Raw genomic sequence first — 18,389 nt, forward strand, 5'->3', positions numbered from 1 at the left:
ATGATTGTAACCCTTAATAAAGTGATGTACCTTGAGAGAATGTATTAAGAGTCTTGTGACGTGCTAACATTTCAGCCATGGAAAGAGTTCTGTACTTGCTTGCACACAGATCTTGGAATCGCTGTTCATTGAATGCGCTGTCAAGTTTTAACATACACAACTTGGGAAACGAGGAGTTCACATTGAGTTGTATGAATCTTCTCCTCCCTACTTCTGGTTTTCTCAAAATTAGCCAATTATTGTAAGCACAAAGTATCTAACAAAATAGATGCATCTTTAAGAAGGCAATATGTTTAGTACAGAGGGACCATGGCTTGCATGGCGCCTACAGAGGGAGACCTGGACTTACGGAAAAAATTTCCAACCTGCACATAAAACCTACAGAATTCATTGAACAAACTGGAAACATTAAGGTCTAGTATATAATTAAACACATCTCCACGTTACGTATATAGCTCAGCTTGCACATGGGCTGCGGAACGATTTACTTACGTAAGTTGGGGACCTTCTGTATGTAAAAACATTAACGGGCTTAAATGACTCATTCTTCATGTGTCCAAGAAATTTATTAAACTGGATTACACTGTCCTGCTGCGGTACAAATACGGGAATAGTTTCGATAATCAAGAAAGAGGATGTGGGTTCTTCTGATTTTGTTTCAACACACGTCTGTCTTCCGAGGGAATGGGTTGATGAGTTCTAAGCTGCCCTTCCTGAGAGTATGCGGTGTTCCAATAAATCCCACATGCCGCCATCTGATGTTCCTCAGTAGGATGTCAGGTGTCTACTCTGTCACTTACAGCTGTCTGTGTCATTTCCACTATTCCCAGTTGCTCCTGTCTCTATTCCTAATGGCACATTACAAATTGGCTACAAAATGCTAATGCTTAATGTAGGACGGCGTTTTGTGTGTTAGAATCAGATGCATTATAGCGTTCTGCATTTCTAGCACGTTTTCTCTAGAGAAGCATAGTATATGCATGTTTTCCTCTGAAAGGGCAAAAATAAATGACACCATTACCTCTATCTTCTCCATCCAGACTGTCATTCCCTTTCAGTTGATGGATTTTGGTATGCTACCGCGTTGTGTGCATGTGTAATAATTTCCTATGCTTCCACCTGCAGGTTAAAACAAGACCGGCAACCAATGTTTTTTTTTTCTATTAGTTTCCGTTTTCTGCAACTTTCTATGCAGTGTATGAGTTTTGTAGTTGGCTGACAACAGAGGGAAGCAACCAGAAGAGTTTTTGTTTAAAATGATATTAAGTGTAGTTGTCTTCCATTACATATGTGGGTTATTTAGTTGACACCTTTTATTGGGAAACATAGAAAGAGATGCAGATTCAGATAAGGTTTTCAGGACTTCAGAAGTCTCTTCTTCAGGTGGAGTCAGCGTATGTGGGAATAGTGCATCGTCATTAATCTTTATTTTTTCCTTACTGTAAGCCATTGCATGTATAACTTCATCCTTCCGGTGACCTTGAGTTTACTCCGTCCCTGTCTAATTTCTGCAGTGCTGAAACCTCTGGTGGAGCAGCTGAGTGATCCGGATTACATTAATCAGATGCTGCTCAGCCAGCTGGAATACAGAGAACAGGTGAATGAGCGTCACAAGAAGGCCTATACCTACGCCCCGTCTTACGAGGAGTTCATCAAGCTCATCACTAACAGTTCTGACATTGAGTTCCTCAAACAGCTAAGGTACCAAACACTCGTTACTAGGAGAACACGTGACATGCTCAATGTTGGTGTTTACAAACCTCTAAAACGTAAAAGATGTAGCCAAGTATGATCTCCTTCAAGGTCTTTACATGAACCAGTCTGCGCCTACGTTTGTTTCTTTTGGGGCAAAAGCATCCAAGAGTTTTGCCCACCTAGTTTCCCTCTGAAGTAGTATTCTGTTTAAAATCTGATCTTAGTGGTGAGCATAATGCCCAACTTTTCTGTAGTTCCTTCTTCAGCCTGCCAAGGTCTTTATTGAAGGTGCTTTTTGTGTCATTAAACCTAAAGATTATTTATCTCTTGCACCCCAAACTTGCAGGGTTCTAATACCTTTTGGGTTCTACTTACTTACTACTTAATAGTGGAAAGGCCATCTACAGTGAGCCTCCCTGGCAAAAAAGGCTGACATGACGAATTCTTAAATAATTGGCAAGACTCACGCATGTAACCCTTTGTTATACACAGAAAAGCTGACGTTCTTGGTCACATCTTAGGTTATGGTCGGTTCAGTTGAAATGTTTAAATCGCCTGCTGCCTCCTGGTTTATTGCGTATACATGTTTAAATCTTCATACCGGTCCTGTGCTTGGACTGTAGCCACATCGCGCATCGTGTACATATGTTTACTAAGAGTTATCCTGGAAACGTAGCTCTGTGTGTTTAGTACATTTCAGTGTCTTTTTTTTTCTTTTTTTCCTTATTACCCTGTTCAGTGGAGATTGTTATTGGTATCCAAATTTGTAATACAAAGAAGATGCGGTTATGTACTAGACCAGATAAAAATGATTTTGTTGCCTGGCTACTTATCCATTGGTTTGATGTAAAAAATAGCTGAGGCCAGCACAGCAGCGCGTAACTGACAGCCGAAATCATCTTTCATTAGACTGCATTGAAAGAATAAGTTGACATGGCCATTATCTGTCAGATAGTTCGGCGCTAATGGAAATGCCTGTTCTGCTGGTGCTCGAGCGGGCAGTGCTTGTGTTTAGGCTTATTTTGTACGTCTCCAACAAAATTCAAATGTTTGCGGTCATTTTTGCATTTGCGTGATGCTGCCTGGAGTGCTGCTTTTTAAGCCTTGTAGAATTTACATCTTTCTCTCCTGGGTAACCTAATATAATATGACCTGTGTTGTTGTATTCTCTTTCTTTAACCTGCTGTCTAGTAACACATAAATTTAGGTTAAAAATGTTAAAAGAAGTTAAAAGTCCATCAATTTCAACCCTGCTGTTGATCCAGAAGAAAGAAAGAAAAAAAAAAAATTGAAGTGATTTCCAGCTGTGCCTCAAAAACGCAAACAATTCCTTCTTGACTCCGTGACAGTAACGCGTCTTTTTTTCTGCTCTCCGCGCTATTGATAACCAAAGCGTTTAATGCAATCGCACATGGAACTTCAAATGCATGTCTAGGTTTTAGGAGCAGATATGGAAGACCCAACCTCAGTACAAAACTTGTCATAACTTATGGCTTTTCGTGTTATTGTCAGCTTTTTATCGTAGTAGAATCTTGATAACGTTGTTTGGACCTTAGGTCTGATTTACTGTATCGTATCGTATTGCAGATGTAGCCAGACATTTTATAAATGATTGTTTGCAGGGCCTTCGTCAGAAGTTTTGGGGCCCTTTACATAACAAATGGACTTGGCCCCCCCTCTGTCCATACCACCGGGAGTTGCTATTTTACGCATGTTTTTTTTGGGGGGGGGGGGATAGCACAGACAAGCTGTTTGGGGTCAGTGACAAGCTGTTTGGGTGCAGAAATGCCAGAGACAAGCTGTTTGGGCGGCGCTGACAAGCCTTTTGGGGACAGACGTCATTGAATTGTTGTGGGAGACTAGCAATGCCTCTAGCAGTGAGGGCTAGATTGACCACGTTTTATTTGTGCCGTTCAAGAACACAGTATGGAACCGATGAGATAATACACAGAGGCAGATGTGTGTGTATATATATATATATATATATATATATATATCACATACACACGGATTCACATATGCGCACACCGCTGTATACACATAAAATACATGTTTTATTATAGAAATTATTAGGAAGCCTTGGGAACCATGCTGATGTTTTATTTAATACATTTATATTATAGTAATGCTTTTCTTATGATTAATTGCTACTAATGTATAGGAAGGAATGAATCCAGTTGGTTAATTAGATAGATAATGGGTTTGAAGTGAGTGGGTTTTAATAAGTTATAGCTAGATGTGGCCTGACTCGTTAACCCCGCTGTCATGTGGAACGTATTGAGGAGGTGTAATAGCTGCAATTAATGCGGATCTAATGCAGTAATACTAACCTATCTCAGATCTTTCTTTTCTCACACAATACATTCTCTTAATTTGGGGGATTCTATCTTTAAAGGTATTATTATTGTAAAATAACATTTTTTATCAATCTTTCTTCTGCGAGCCTTTTCTGAAGCATTAGTTTTGTATTAAAGGGATGATAGCCGTAGTTCATGTGGAGAACAAGCGCTGGTTTACATACTTACCCCTGCTTACAGCGACTCCCCCGTGATTATTTTCATCACCGTATTGTCGTTTCCGAATCTGCTCTTCCTAGAGGCGGATTTGTATTACACCAAGCTTTACGGCTGCATGTGGTTGTGTGTGGAGCGTTCATGAAATTCCTAAAACTGTACCTCAAAGAAAATGAGTGGAATTGTTAAGATTAACCTCTGGACATTGCTCATAAATGCGAGCGCAACAGAATGTGCCTTCCCCCACGCTGCAGAAAAGTAATTCTGATGAGTACCTGTGAGCACATCCGTCAGGGAATGGAATCTCTTTGGGTGATTGTTATAGGCAATACCATTTATTGGGCCGAATGTCACACAAGCGTTTAGGGCCTCAGAGTTCGCCTCTTCGTGCCCTTTATTTTTTTAGAGCGGCCCAGTAGACGGTATTACCTAGCCCTACAACTAAAGAATATCTCTGGGACCATCAATTTTCCTGGTTAAGATATTAGTTGTGATTGCTTTGCTGAGAAAGTGAAGAATAGAGAAGTAGCGGTAAGAATTATATATTATATATATAATATGTTATTATATTATAGATATTATTGTTCTTTATCACAAACCACAGGCTGTTGTAACGTAAACTCTTCTCTCTCTATCTCAGGTACCAGATTGTAGTCGAAATAATTCAAGCAACTACGATTGGAACCTTTCCACAGATGAAAAAGCAAAAAGGTATGGGATTTTAGTAACATTTTTTATTATAATGTATATATTTAAGCGGAGACACTGAAGATAGTTTCGGATGACTGGATTGTACGTACTCTGCATTGAAAGCGCTAGCGGTGTGCGTATCTCTAAAGACTGGCTGCCATGCTTTTGCAGTTGGGGTTTAAATGCTATGGATAGGGACTGTGACCGATTTATATTGGGTCAGTAGTTATCACTGAACGGACGATGTGGCTGTGAGCTGCCCGAGTGTTAAATTACATCGTCCGCAGAGTAAGTGTGCTCGGGTATAACCTCGGTTTGTGTGCAAAGGCATTGCTAGCTGGCCTTTATGTAGGTTGGTGGTTCCCTGGCCACCGATTCATCATGTATGATCGCTGCTATATAGTCTTGTTTGGCACAGTTCATATGGGAACATAATTCTCACTCCCTAAGCAGCCTTTACCACCACGCATGTTATTAACGCAGGGAAATGTCTTAGAGGGGTATTTAAACTTGTCACTTTTTGCCTACATTTGGGCAGCAGGACACACGTGCTGTCATTCTCACTCAATGTCTCCTTCATCCAAACAATAAAATTGTTATATATGTAGGAGAAAAGTATAGTTAAAATGATACCATTTATTAGCTAACTGAGAGTTTGATTGCGCTTTGAAAGCCATCAATATCCCCAGAGAAAACCTTCTGAGATACCAGCAGCCACAAAAAAGAGATCGAGTACCATTAGTGGTCACCTATAATCCACAAATGGAAGCCCTGCGCAAGATCTCAAAGGAACTACAAGCAGTCTTGCACACTGATGAAAGACTTCGGACGATATTCCCACATCCCCCACTGCTCTCATTCAAACAGCCTTCCAATCTCAAACAATGTAAAGTGAGGAGCACCCTTCACAGGCAAACAGCAAATGGTACCTCTCCCTGCCAACAAAAGAGATGCGAAACCTGTGCACACATCCTTCCCACAGATGAAATCTAGATACCAGGCTCACACTTACACAAAACCAATGGCTGCTTTACGTGCAAATCATCTAACGTGGTGTACCTCATCATATGTGCTAAATGCCCAACAGCGATGTACATGGGGGAAACAGGCCAAGGATTACACAAAGGGTTTAATTCCCACAGACATACCATCAACCAGAAAAAAATAGATACACCTGTTGGAGAACACTTCTGTCAGCCCGGACACAGCATTCAGGAGGTGAAGCTGTCAGTACTGATGGGATCGTTCCGCACCCAGAGAGAGAGAAAGATATGGGAGATCAAACTAATATACCCTACTTACTGGCCTCAACAGAGACAGAGAATTCATCTCCCATTATAACATCACTAACCATTAATCCCTTCACAATTCAAATTAACTACAAACAACTTATTTCTGGGAACATTTGACACCTTCATGGATCTGGCAAATGTCTAATGGTTTTATGGCCCCTCTAACCAGGGAGTAAACTGACCAACGATGCTTTGATTGAACCTTCTCTGTCTATTAGATCTCTGCTAGTCCAGCTAATTTACTGCTGAACAAATTCCCCCATACCTCTGTGTTTATCTAAAGTCTTTGTTAACGTGTGAATTGTGCTTTTGTATTTAGAAAAGTCTGTTTCAGCTTCATTAATGCCTGAGCAAGGGACCTAACAACTTGGTCTCGAAAGCTCACAATCAAACTCTGTTAGCTAATAAATGGTATCGTTTTAACTATACTTTTCTCCTGTTTTCTCAATGGCTAACATGGTACAAAACCTTATTATCGTTGTTATATATGTAGAAATAGACCATATGATGGATGAGTTAGAAGCTATCAATGTCATTAATGTTTTAATTAGATCATCACACTGCATTTTATAACGTAATGCCCGCAGGTTAGAAGCACATAAAAGAGGCTATAGGTTTAACATTTTACACGGCACTAAGCAGACCACATTCTACCGAGGTGTTTAAGCACCGGACGTGTGCTCTTTCAGTAAGAAAACTGATTAGCAGATCTTAACTTGTGTGAAAATCCCATTCTACTGGCATCGATCAAATTTTTTTTTTTCTGGAACCTAACGAGGACCTGATGTATAGAAAGTTGTTATATGTACAGAGACACGAGAGTCCTTGTTGGTTAGCACTTTGTGTGACGTTCCTCTGTCCATGGTGCTGATTCTCAGTGTTCATTTTAATTGTTTTCCTTAAAGGTTCATATCTTATGAAAATAAATATGGCTGAGGATGAGATTTCTTTACAATCACTTGAACAGTTAAAGTTTGACATTGCATTGATCTTGAATTTACCCGCCAGGAGAACATTAGCTTCACCACAGGCTTGGGTAGTTGGCATTGCATATCTAAAATCATAGTGAACCTTTAAATGAAACCCTACCATGAGTTATCGCTTTAATTATTACTTGTGCCGGGGTTCTCTGAATTTAAACCTTGCAGAATGCAGTCAATCGCTCCACAAGGTCCATGTGTTCTTAAATATTGTACCCTGGGTTTATATTAAGGGGGTGCCTGGAAGCTATGAATGGGAAGAGCTCTGTGGTTGATGTGCCCCCGACCTCCAAGTCTGTCCTCCCCCATACGCTAACACAAGAGAGAAGCCGGCATTCTTTATTAAAACCATTGAATGGAAACTCCTGGAAGTATTAGAATTGCCACACCTGTCAGTAATTGCAAATTGCATTTTCTATTTGTGTTCTATTCAAAGTCATTTTCTCTGCATATTGCGAGAGTTATGAGTATGGTCTGAGTAATAATATTCCAGTTATATTCTGGATAGGTCCATCAGCCTGTGGTTCTTGTTATCTGATTGTAAATGCAAAAGTAAACGCAATTAGAGTTTAGGGTAACCAAACAATTACAATCATGCTGGGTGCCTCTTACATGTTTTGTTGGAGAGGCGCACTGGATCTTTATGATCGCTCTTTCATGTCAAGTAATTGACGTTTAAAATCCAGGTCTCGATGATGGGAATATTAAAATCCTCTTGGTCTATAAACTCTATATGTAAAGATCGGTGACGGGTATGAAACGTGAAATTAGTTAAGTTCTCTGTTTGTTCCTTTTAAATACTTTGTGACCTGACTAAGTTAAATGTGGTGTCCAGAGAGGGACATTGTAGGAGAGTCTCAGTGTGTTCAAAATAAAACAAACAACTGTGTAGGTCCATTGATGGTAAGCAATATAGCCATGTTAGCGTTAGATAGGACTCGGGGTTCTTTGATGTGGCGGGCTAAGCAATATATATGGCCAATTATCGTTGAGATAGGTGCTTTTAAATAGCATTTGCTGGCTTTCATTTCAGCAGCTCCCCAAAATCCTTTGCTTCTCTAACTGAAGCTGGGCATCAGCTGGCAGTATAGTAGAGGAGCACTGAGTGTTTCACATGATAGGGTATCAAGTAATCAAATTATTTGCTTAATTAATACCTTTTAACAGAAATAAAAACAATATGAAACCTGGTTTCCCATCCACGTGTAAACACAATTATTTGTCAATCTGATTATATTCTTTTAATTATGTATTGTAATATCTAGGCCAATTGTAGCAGACATGTTCATGACTTGAACATAATTAATATATCGTTCTTTCCAAAAGAGCAGCTCACAGAAATGATCCAATGTGAGGAACCCCCAAGGAGTTGGCCCTTCAGAAGTATAAGTTGGCAATTCATACATTTTGTGTGTTTGAGCTTAATGTTTAATCCAATTGGCATTCTGATTAATAATGAATCTGGACAAACTCACACTTTTGTGAAATTACCCAAAATGCCAGGGAAAGGCAAACGTTCTATTAAAGTCTTCTAAGTCGCTATTTGAACGTCTTTTATTGATTTTAGTTAATGTGCCCGTGAATGTCTTACCAAAACATAGAAAACCTTTCATCGCAAAGGCGACCCGTCTGTAAGGTCATGCACATTTGCCACGAGCCTAGACAGCACATTCTGTCTCTTTAAAAGCCTTTTCCTCTGTGGTAACTGAAACCAGTAGCCTTTTTTTATTCAAATGGGTATATTACCAAAAAATGTCTAAGAAATTGGTATATTTTTGGGACAATCTATATTTAGAACAAGTAAATTATAATGGTTGAGAGCTGCTACTACAGTTTAATGTTGATAAATGTAAAATAATGCACTTGGGATATAAAAATCCCAAGGCAGAATATAGCCTTGATGGCCCTGTACTGTCAGTGACGCCAGAGGAGAGGGACTTATGAGAAATTATTTCTGAGGTAGGCAGACAAAGCAATAAAGCGTTGCTAAAAGCAAGCAGAGTGCTAGGTTGTATACCAAGAGGCATTGGTAGCCAGAAGAAAGAGGTGGTTCTGGAGAAGGCTATTGGCACGTTCAAGAGAGTTCAGAGGAGAACTACAAAAATGGTAGAGTGGTAGATCAATGGAACAGTCTCCGAGCAGAAGTGGTTGAGGTTAATACAGTGAGGGAATTTAAACATTCATTCATCAAGCTATCCTCACTATGGGACCAGACCAAGGACTGATTTAGGTTTGAGTCCTTTCTTGTTTGTTCATTTTTTGGTCGTTGCTGTGAAAATCTATACTGTTTGCTGGCAAGGTCTCTGCTTAATCTTCGTGTTTGTCAATTGTTTTCCACGAACAATCCGGAAAGCTAAATAAATCTTTCAGGCTTAATATCTGCAGATATCCCTATCCTCCTAAAAAATCTCTCCCCAATGAAAGTTGCCAGTCACGAATCACTAAGAATAAGTAATTGTTGCTTACAGGCAGCTGCACGGTTTATCTTTAGCAGTTTTTAATCCTTCTTTTCCAGGACAAGTTGTTAGTATTCAGGATGAGTCGAAATTCCTGCCTGATGAAAAACAAGGCAGTCATTGAAGCTTTTGGGGCAGGAATTGTTATTTTGGTAGCCATATATTGTGTGTACTAGATGTCGGTCAATATATTATTGTTTATTGCCCTTTTACCTGCCCATATAAAAGGGATATGTCTACACCTGTGTCATTTGGTTGAGATAAGCAGATTGTGCTATTATTTAGTGTTCATAGTATTTGAGCCGTGTTGGTCCTCACACAGCTGGCCAAAGTCTACCGGAGAGCTGCCCCACCCCATTAACATTGTGGGTTAGTTATATTTAATATATTGAATATAAGATTCAAATCTAAGAAGGAGGCCATATTAAAACAACGGTGTCATGTAATAGAGGCCACTGATTACATGAATAAAACGTGGGTGAAAATCTTTAAGAATAGGACCAGACTTTGATAGCATTTAAGAACCTGTGTATCGGCCCACGTGGTCTGCCTCTGTTTCGGTTACCTTATTTATTCCTAGATTCTGTCCTTGATGAGTACCCCGTAAGTGTTTCCAATCCCATGCTGTGTTTTCTTTTAATGTTTTAGAAAAATCCCTCTGGGACCAGTTTAGCCTGCGGGGTTCTAGCTGGACAGAGCTTTTTGTAGTGTATTAGGACAAAGAGGCATTAAACTTTCAGCCTTAAGAAAACAATTAAGCAAGCGTTATGTTGAAAACCAGATTTGCAGAATTCTCAGGATAGTAAAGGAAATGCCGCCATGTCTGATCCGACAGCGCGTTTTGGACATGTTCATCCTCTATACAGCTCAACTCGGAAAGCATTGGAATTGTGAAACAATTCTGCAAACTTTTTAATACAAGCAAGTTTTGCTTATTTGTTTTTTTAAGAATGGGAAATGGGTTTAATGCCACGTTAAATGGGTTTGGAATGGGATTCAAAAGGGTGACTGCAGGCAGTATATGAGGTTAGATAGATGCAGTTTTCGTGGCAGGGTATGGTTATTGCTGGAGGAATATACTAGAGCCGTATGATGGAACTGTGCAGAAATAATTACAAGCGCTGGTAATCACCGGTTCATTAGAGAGTTTTTCAGCGGATGTTTTTGTAATGCCTCACCAGGAAACCAGCTCGGGGGGCACCAGAGTCCGTGTATTCCGCCGAGTCCGTGTATTCCGCCGAGTCCGTGTATTCCGCCGAGTCCGTGTATTCCGCCGAGTCCGTGTATTCCGCCGAGTCCGTGTATTCCGCCGAGTCCGTGTATTCCGCCGAGTCCGTGTATTCCGCCGAGTCCGTGTATTCCGCAGAGCTATTCGTTCTCCGCTACTTTCTTGCATTCTTTTTCTGTGTAATAACATCCAGGCAGCTTTTCAAATGCAAATACATACAGGTGCTTTCTGGGTTCTTAAAGCCGGCGGCTTTCAACAGCTTTCAAAGGAATAAAATTGCTCCAGAGAAGTAGACTTGACATAAAAAGTCTAAGCTGGCAAATTGTTTAAAGCTGCTCAATGTATAATACTTCACTGATCCTGGAGGATAACCACAGCGGTCTCCGGCATTCACCGGACGTGATACCGATCACGCGTTACAGTAAGCTATGCATAATTCATACCTAATATTGGAATTTTCCATTATGTCTCCACTCAATCGATTTCACGTCTATACGATTCCGTCGATTAGCCAAGGATGAGGATTCCTACAGAGGAAATGGTTACAACCTTCTGAAAAGTTCTTTTTACTTAACCCTAACTCTTTTGTCGATCTCTCAATCATTGGCACAAACCTTCATCTTTGCTGTCTGATGATAATTAAAAAAAATGTTTTTAAAATCTACCGTCCCATGTATCTAAACCAACATACCACAGTCCGTCCAGATAAGAAGCAGCCATATAGCCAAGTGTCCTCTCCTGATATTTGTTTGGATAATGCAAAGGGGTAGTAGAAGTATTATTAAACTCTCATCTACAGACACCAGACAAGCCAGAAGGCTTGCTTTTCCCTCAGAAATCTCATGGTGCTTTCACAACCACAAGGGATTCTGGGTAGGCACATGCAGATAAGGCTTGTCTGGTGTCTGTAGATGAGTGTTTAATAATACTTCTACTACCCCTTAAATTTAAGTGGAAGGGTTTTCATCACCTTTTACCCACCATAACTTATGTAATGATATTTGGATAATGCAGAAATCCATGTTGTTTTATGGCTTTGGCTCTGTGTGGCTTTCACACAGAATTCAGTGGGTTCGTTTGGCGCTCTTATACAGTTTAATACTTCCTGGCTTCGTGTTTAAGTTGATGTATTCTGGTAACATTTGAATGGGGTGAAGAAATCTCTAAATTAGGTTGGCATGTAGAGCAAAGCACTATGTGTTCCAGCTTGTATATTGACCTACCCTCCAAATGTGCCATGCTTGGTGGGACAGACCCGATGTAGTGACTGCAGATGGGACACACGAGATGTGTGATTAACTCAAATGCTTCAAATTACACAATTAATTGGGAAAATATAAATTACTTTAGCAGATCTGCCACATTTTCCAAATTCTATTTTACAGACAAAAAAGAACTTCGGGATAGGAAATTGATTCTGTCCCTTTTAAAGTATCTCAAAAACAGCATGGAAAGCTGTGACAATTCCCCTTTAAAATTAACAAACGAATATAGTACTAGCTTAGTATAGTAGCACCTGGGAGAAAGCTGCATAATGTCTCATGTAGATGGCAAAGGATCCTCGGAAAGGGAGTAAGAGAGTCCATCAGGTCCTTTGTTGGGTTTTGCGGTCATTCAGGAGTATGGATCCGGTATAGGGGGTAGCTAAAGCAGGCTTCGCTGAATAGAGGACTCATGTAAAACATGTATTAAAACCATGGGGAAATTTACTGGAATCGAGTAAGGGAATGAGATTAATAAGTATCTTGTTGCGATGTTCTTGTGTTTAGCCTCATTTGGGTGGTTTGTACCATTTGCATACAGAATACAGTATTCTAATGTAATGTGATGTAATAAGTGATAACGATATCACACATAACATAGCCTGACATTGCACGGCAAAATTCATCACTGATATTTAACATGTTTTTTTTTTCTTTCTTTGCACGTCGTTTACATCAGAACCATCCGTTTCAATTCACAAATGTCCTGTACAGGTTGTAATTTCAGGCGCTAATGAGCACAGTGCAAAATGTTTGTAATTACTGCAAAACAATATTCATTAAGGCTGCTTGAGTTAATTTCTCTCCGCAGTTGAAGGCGATGATATTACAGAACTTAATTAAAGTAATTGAGTGGATTACAGTTTTCATATCCATCCTCAGTGCTGGCTGGTATCACACGGTAATGAGGGTTGAAGCGTACATCGCACATAGACCCAGCTTAGATGAAATAGATGGTTACTTCTGGCCCGGAGAGCAAAGTAAGCAATGTGCCTCCTTGTAACAAACGCACGCACCCTCACACTAACACACACTCTCACTCCATCACACAAACTCACCCCAACCACACACCCTACAAACTGTGCGAGCTGCTGCGGTATAACACAGGAACTCGCTGTTCTCCACTAATATTAGTATAATACTATTCAATTAATTTTTAACCATAATTGCTGCCGTACCAGTAAGCAATTTGCTTCTTTTTATTGCCATATTTTTATTAAGCAAAAGCGTCTTGAAGCTCAAGAATAAATGTTCCGTATAATAAATGGTCTGGTGTTTACTATGACATCACACAGTTAACAAAATAACAGCGTTGCGTACATACATCTGTGACATAGGTGAAGAAGATTAATGCTTTCATTCACCCCAAAATCATGATATTCACCTCCCTTCAGCATCTTTTTGCAAGCAAAGGATTTCCACTGCTTTTCCTGAAAAGGGAAAGGCTGACAACATTTAACGGCTGCTTAAAATGTTCCTAAAATATGTTATTCTTTAAACATTAGGTTCTCCTATAAATCAATGCAAATACATATAATCTTTGTTTTTAGGGGATGTGTTTAGAGAGGCCAGGGGGTCTGGGTTTTATAGGCACCCTAAAGGCAAACTCCACCTATCATATAGGCTATAATGCGCATGTATGGAAATTGCTCCCATTCATTGATTAGTAGGAGTGATTTCTTGTCACCGATTGGCTCCAAGCAGCCAATCAGCGTTGAGAGTCCTGTGGGTATATGAAAGTACTTGGAGTACATTCCTATGCATTGTTTGGTTAGGGGGCTTCCTGGGACCCTTTTATAGATGTTTGCGTATGGAGAAGAACCTTTCATTTCACATTGTAAAATGTATAAACGCGGATTTTACCATTTATATTATTGATGTGGGACGGCGGGATACGCTTGTGACTACCCTACATTCTAGAAAAACGGCATTTGGAGTGACTGTCGCTCCTACGGAGGGATGTTTGGGATGTTTGTATAATTTGTTAGCCAATTACCCTCAGGCGTAAAAATGACTGCTTTTAAACCGCAGAAAGGTGGTGTCAGGGCGAAATTATCAGCGTTTCATAGCTTCATCAGGGCGTGATGTGTAGGAGTCAACCATACCAACGTCATTAAACACAACTGCAGGGAGAAAGTCTATACCGATCCCTCTATATACATGTGAATCGTCACCGCCAGTACAAAGGTGAAAATAAAATGTCATAATAATAATGTTTTTCATTTTTCCTCTAAATGCAGAGCTGCGATATTTTTCTCTTATTAATGAATTACCGTGTCAGTGACCCAGCGCCAAATGGCAAATCACAACACATGCAACCGGTGTCACGTTGTAATTAATTACCATCGGAAATAGAGATGCAAAGCGGGTCGTCATTAGACGCGTGCTTGGACTAGAACGAGTGAACATTTCTTCCATTAAACATGATCACACCGCGAGCATACGGATAAATGTTACTATACAGGACGAGTTCGGGGAACATAAATTATATTCCCAGTATTACAGTTTATATTTATGTATCTGTTACTGCAGAACGTTATTCCACACCTCAGCCAGGTATTATCTATAATAATAAAACAAAAATTAATTAAAAGGGGAAAAATCTAAATATTTCAATACAACAGAATGTTTATAATGCTATTTTTCAGTAGGTTTGTCACTAGTGTTGTAACCAGTGTCTGACTTTTGCCACTAAATAGCTATAACACAATGAAAGGAAAAGGAGCGCACAGAAACAACAACAATGTACTGAGCATGTAGTGTATAAAACACAAGAAGGGCTGAGCTGGCCCTGTATAATGCATAGGTAAATCACACATCAACACTATCCACCCCAGCGGCAAGTCCAAGCACCTGGCCAGTATTACAGTCCCAAATTAATTCTCCCCATGCAGTCCAACACGCATTTACCAAAAAGGACTACACAAAGGAGCACAGACAGTATAAAGCCAGAATGTAAATACTCCCGAAGGCCCGTTACTGTGCGGATGTGGACCCCATAAGGAAGGTTTCTGACAGCGGTCCGTAGACTTCAAACGAAAGTACTGGGGCAGGGGGGCAGCTGCCTGTCTTCTCTTCTTTTCACGCTGTTTTGACCGCACATTTGTACAGGTCCAGCTCGAGCCCTGTCACCATGTGTAATGTAGTCAGGGAGTTCGCCATGTACTTGAATATACCCTTATTGCCCTTTGGGCTGAGTATGTCTGTGTATATAGATTTTGTCTGTATGTCTTTTGACATAGTAGATGATACGTAGACATCTTGGCTTGGCAGGTTCTCCATCGTGTCCCCCTTACTTGGCTTTGAGCACTAGAAGAATGAATCTGCAACGACGACAGAGTTTATCTAGGATATGATTTTCTTTTTAATGGAAAAACACTGTATATTCACGTCCGTATTTACAGTTATTAGAAGTACCAAATGAGCTGTGAAGGGTATGCAGATTGCATTTGTATTAGCTGGGGAGCATGTTTAGCATGTCATTTTGTATGTATTGGAAATAAATGCCTAAAATCTACATAAATCACTGAAGAAAATAAAGAATGTTAATGGCACATTTCATCGGCTGCTATGGTAACCATATGGAAACCATTGGTTTTTAAAATTATAATTATTATATTCAGTATCAATATTTTTTTGTTTAATGCACCAACAGAGCAGTACTTATCTCTGGTGCTCTTCATTAGGGAAGATGTTATTCTATTAAAGGCTTGTTATAGATGGTAAATATGGACTAGCAGTACAGTACATCATTCAATACTTTATATTATCTTACACAGACCCCAAAGGCAAAGAGACTGCTGCGATGAAAGCGGACCTCCTGAGGGCTCGTAATATGAAAAGGTATATAAATCAGCTGACCGTGGCCAAAAAGCAGTGTGAAAAACGGATCAGGCTTCTGGGAGGACCAGCGTATGACCAGGACGATGGAGCGTCTGATGATGGCGAGTGTCCCCAAAGCCAAAAGGTATTTGCTTCGTTAAAATGTGATTTAGGGGTGATGGGAATTAAGTGATTGTGGAGTGATCATAAAACACAATACATCAAAACCCCATTCATCAAATTCAGTCCAGAGGTATTTATAGGACTGTCTGGGGTGCTGGTGTGTGCGGTGCCGGTGTAACCCTGGATCTACATTACGTAATGCAAACTAAAACTTTCCTGCCCCGCATTGTACGCGAGTCCTAGACACAAGCACGTCGTCTTAAATGTGAAAATAAATGCGTTCTCACTCCTCACCTCAGACCCGTGTCTCCTGGATGGCCTGATCGGATACACTGCATGTATATTTAGTATGCAGAATCACAAGTTGCTGTAAAAAACTGGGTACATGTAGTACAAAGCCATTTAATTATTCCTAAGAGAATACGTTCAGTGAATGAGTTATCTTAGGCCTCTCTCTTACATGGCGTAGCGTTTGAAGCCCACTGCTTCAATATTGAGTGGACCAACCCACAGAAGTGCATGCAGACATGTTAGTGACCTCAAATGACAATCAATCAATAAATACAATGTGGGCACGGCGCCTATGTATAGAGTGTGCGAGAGATCGGTCGCTTTGCAGCTTTTAGGAGCTTGGTAAGTTTACTATGGCGGAGGTAAGTTTGTGATAGATAAGTATGTGTTTCCATTTCAGACCCAGTTCCGTAGTTCTCAGTCCCAGTTCTGCTGTACTAGATATCTCAGGAGATCGGCTCTGTGTGATGTCATGTTATTCGACTTCATTTAAGCATTTATTTATTTTTAATTAAGTCCATTCGTTGTCTGTCTCTCTCTCTCTCTCTCTCAGATCCTTCAGTTTGATGATATTTTGGCAAACCTAGCTTTTAGAGATCAATTCAAAACCTACATGGAAAAAATTGACAAGAGTGCTTTGATCAACTTTTGGGAATCCGTGGAGTACTTGAAGAATGCAAATAAGGTAAAAGCTCATCTCCAAAATAAAGAATACCCTTTCATACTGCTAAATACTTTGCAATAAACCAAGCAAAGGCATCTTGTTTGTGGTGATGTTTCTTTGTACCTGACCTTTGTGTGAGAATATGCCATCATCTTCTGAGAAATTTCCGGCACATTTTTTGTTCATTTAATCGCAACCTTCCACTCAAAATACAAATACTGTATGGCTCTGGTTGATGTAAACATGTATTTTGCCTTGTAGGCTGAAATACCTCAATTAGTTGGTGAGATTTACCAGAATTTCTTTGTGGAGAGTAAAGACATCCCTGTAGAGAAAGCACTTTACAAAGAAATCCAGCAGAGTCTCGTGGGCAACAAGGGCATTGAAGTATTCAACAAGATCCAGGCGGATGTGTACGAGACACTTAAAGACAGGTTCTACCCTTCCTTCATCGTCAGCGATTTGTACGACCAACTGATTCGGAAAGAAGACGTATCCGCTTTCGTGTGTCTGACTGATGACAAGGATGAAGCTGTGAGTCGGGACGTCTGCAATATTGTTGCATGAAAGAGCAGCCGCAGCTGTCATTGTGAATTTGTTCTTAAAAATGCCAGCCTGAATTGGCTGTAAGGTTATGCACATGGGGAAGAAAAATCCAGGCTGGGAATATGTATTAAATGGGAAAACACTGGGGACGACTGACATGGAAAAGGACTTAGGAGTTTTAGTTAACAGTAAATTTACCTGTAGCGACCAGTGTCAGGCAGCTGCTGCTAAGGCAAATAAAATCATGGGGTGCATCAAAAGGGGCATAGATGCCCACGACAAGGAAATAATTCTACCCCTGTACAAGTCACTAGTCAGACCACACATGGAATACTGTGTACAGTACTGGGCACCAGTGTACAAGAAAGATATAGTGGAGCTGGAGAGGGTTCAAAGACGGGCAACCAGAGTAATAAGGGGAATGGGAGGACTACAGTACCCAGAAAGATTATCAGAATTGGGGTTATTTAGTTTGGAAAAAAGACGGCTTAGGGGGGACTTAATAACTATGCATAAATATATAAGGGGACAGTACAGAGATCACTCCCAGGACCTATTTATACCCAGGACTGTATCTATAACAAGGGGACATCCTCTACGGCTGGAGGAAAGAAGGTTTCTACACCAGCACAGACGGGGGTTCTTTACAGTAAGAGCGGTGAGATTATGGAACTCTCTGCCAGAGGAAGTGGTGATGGTAAACTCAATAAAAGAGTTCAAAAGGAGCCTGGACGTGTTTCTTGAAAGCAATAATATTACAAGTTATGGATATTAGATTAATAGGGACAGAACGTTGATCCAGGGATTTATTCTGATTGCCATATTTG

General features: G+C 40.2%; 1 protein-coding gene across 1 annotated transcript in view; it reads left to right on the forward strand.

Moving 5' to 3' along the window:
* LOC149285573 (sorting nexin-25-like) overlaps positions 1-18,389 on the forward strand; it is a 65,951-nt gene that overhangs the window by 38,696 nt on the left and 8,866 nt on the right. The window contains exons 5-9 of the mRNA XM_089495176.1: positions 1,515-1,701; positions 4,849-4,919; positions 15,896-16,083; positions 16,906-17,037; positions 17,278-17,550. Of these exons, the coding sequence (XP_089351302.1) occupies positions 1,515-1,701; positions 4,849-4,919; positions 15,896-16,083; positions 16,906-17,037; positions 17,278-17,550 (851 nt within the window). The remainder of the gene's footprint in view (positions 1-1,514; positions 1,702-4,848; positions 4,920-15,895; positions 16,084-16,905; positions 17,038-17,277; positions 17,551-18,389) is intronic.

Source organism: Sceloporus occidentalis, unplaced genomic scaffold, assembly GCF_023333645.1.
Source record: "Sceloporus occidentalis isolate IW3139 unplaced genomic scaffold, rSceOcc1.0.p SCAF_77, whole genome shotgun sequence".
Classification (NCBI taxonomy): domain Eukaryota; kingdom Metazoa; phylum Chordata; class Lepidosauria; order Squamata; family Phrynosomatidae; genus Sceloporus; species Sceloporus occidentalis.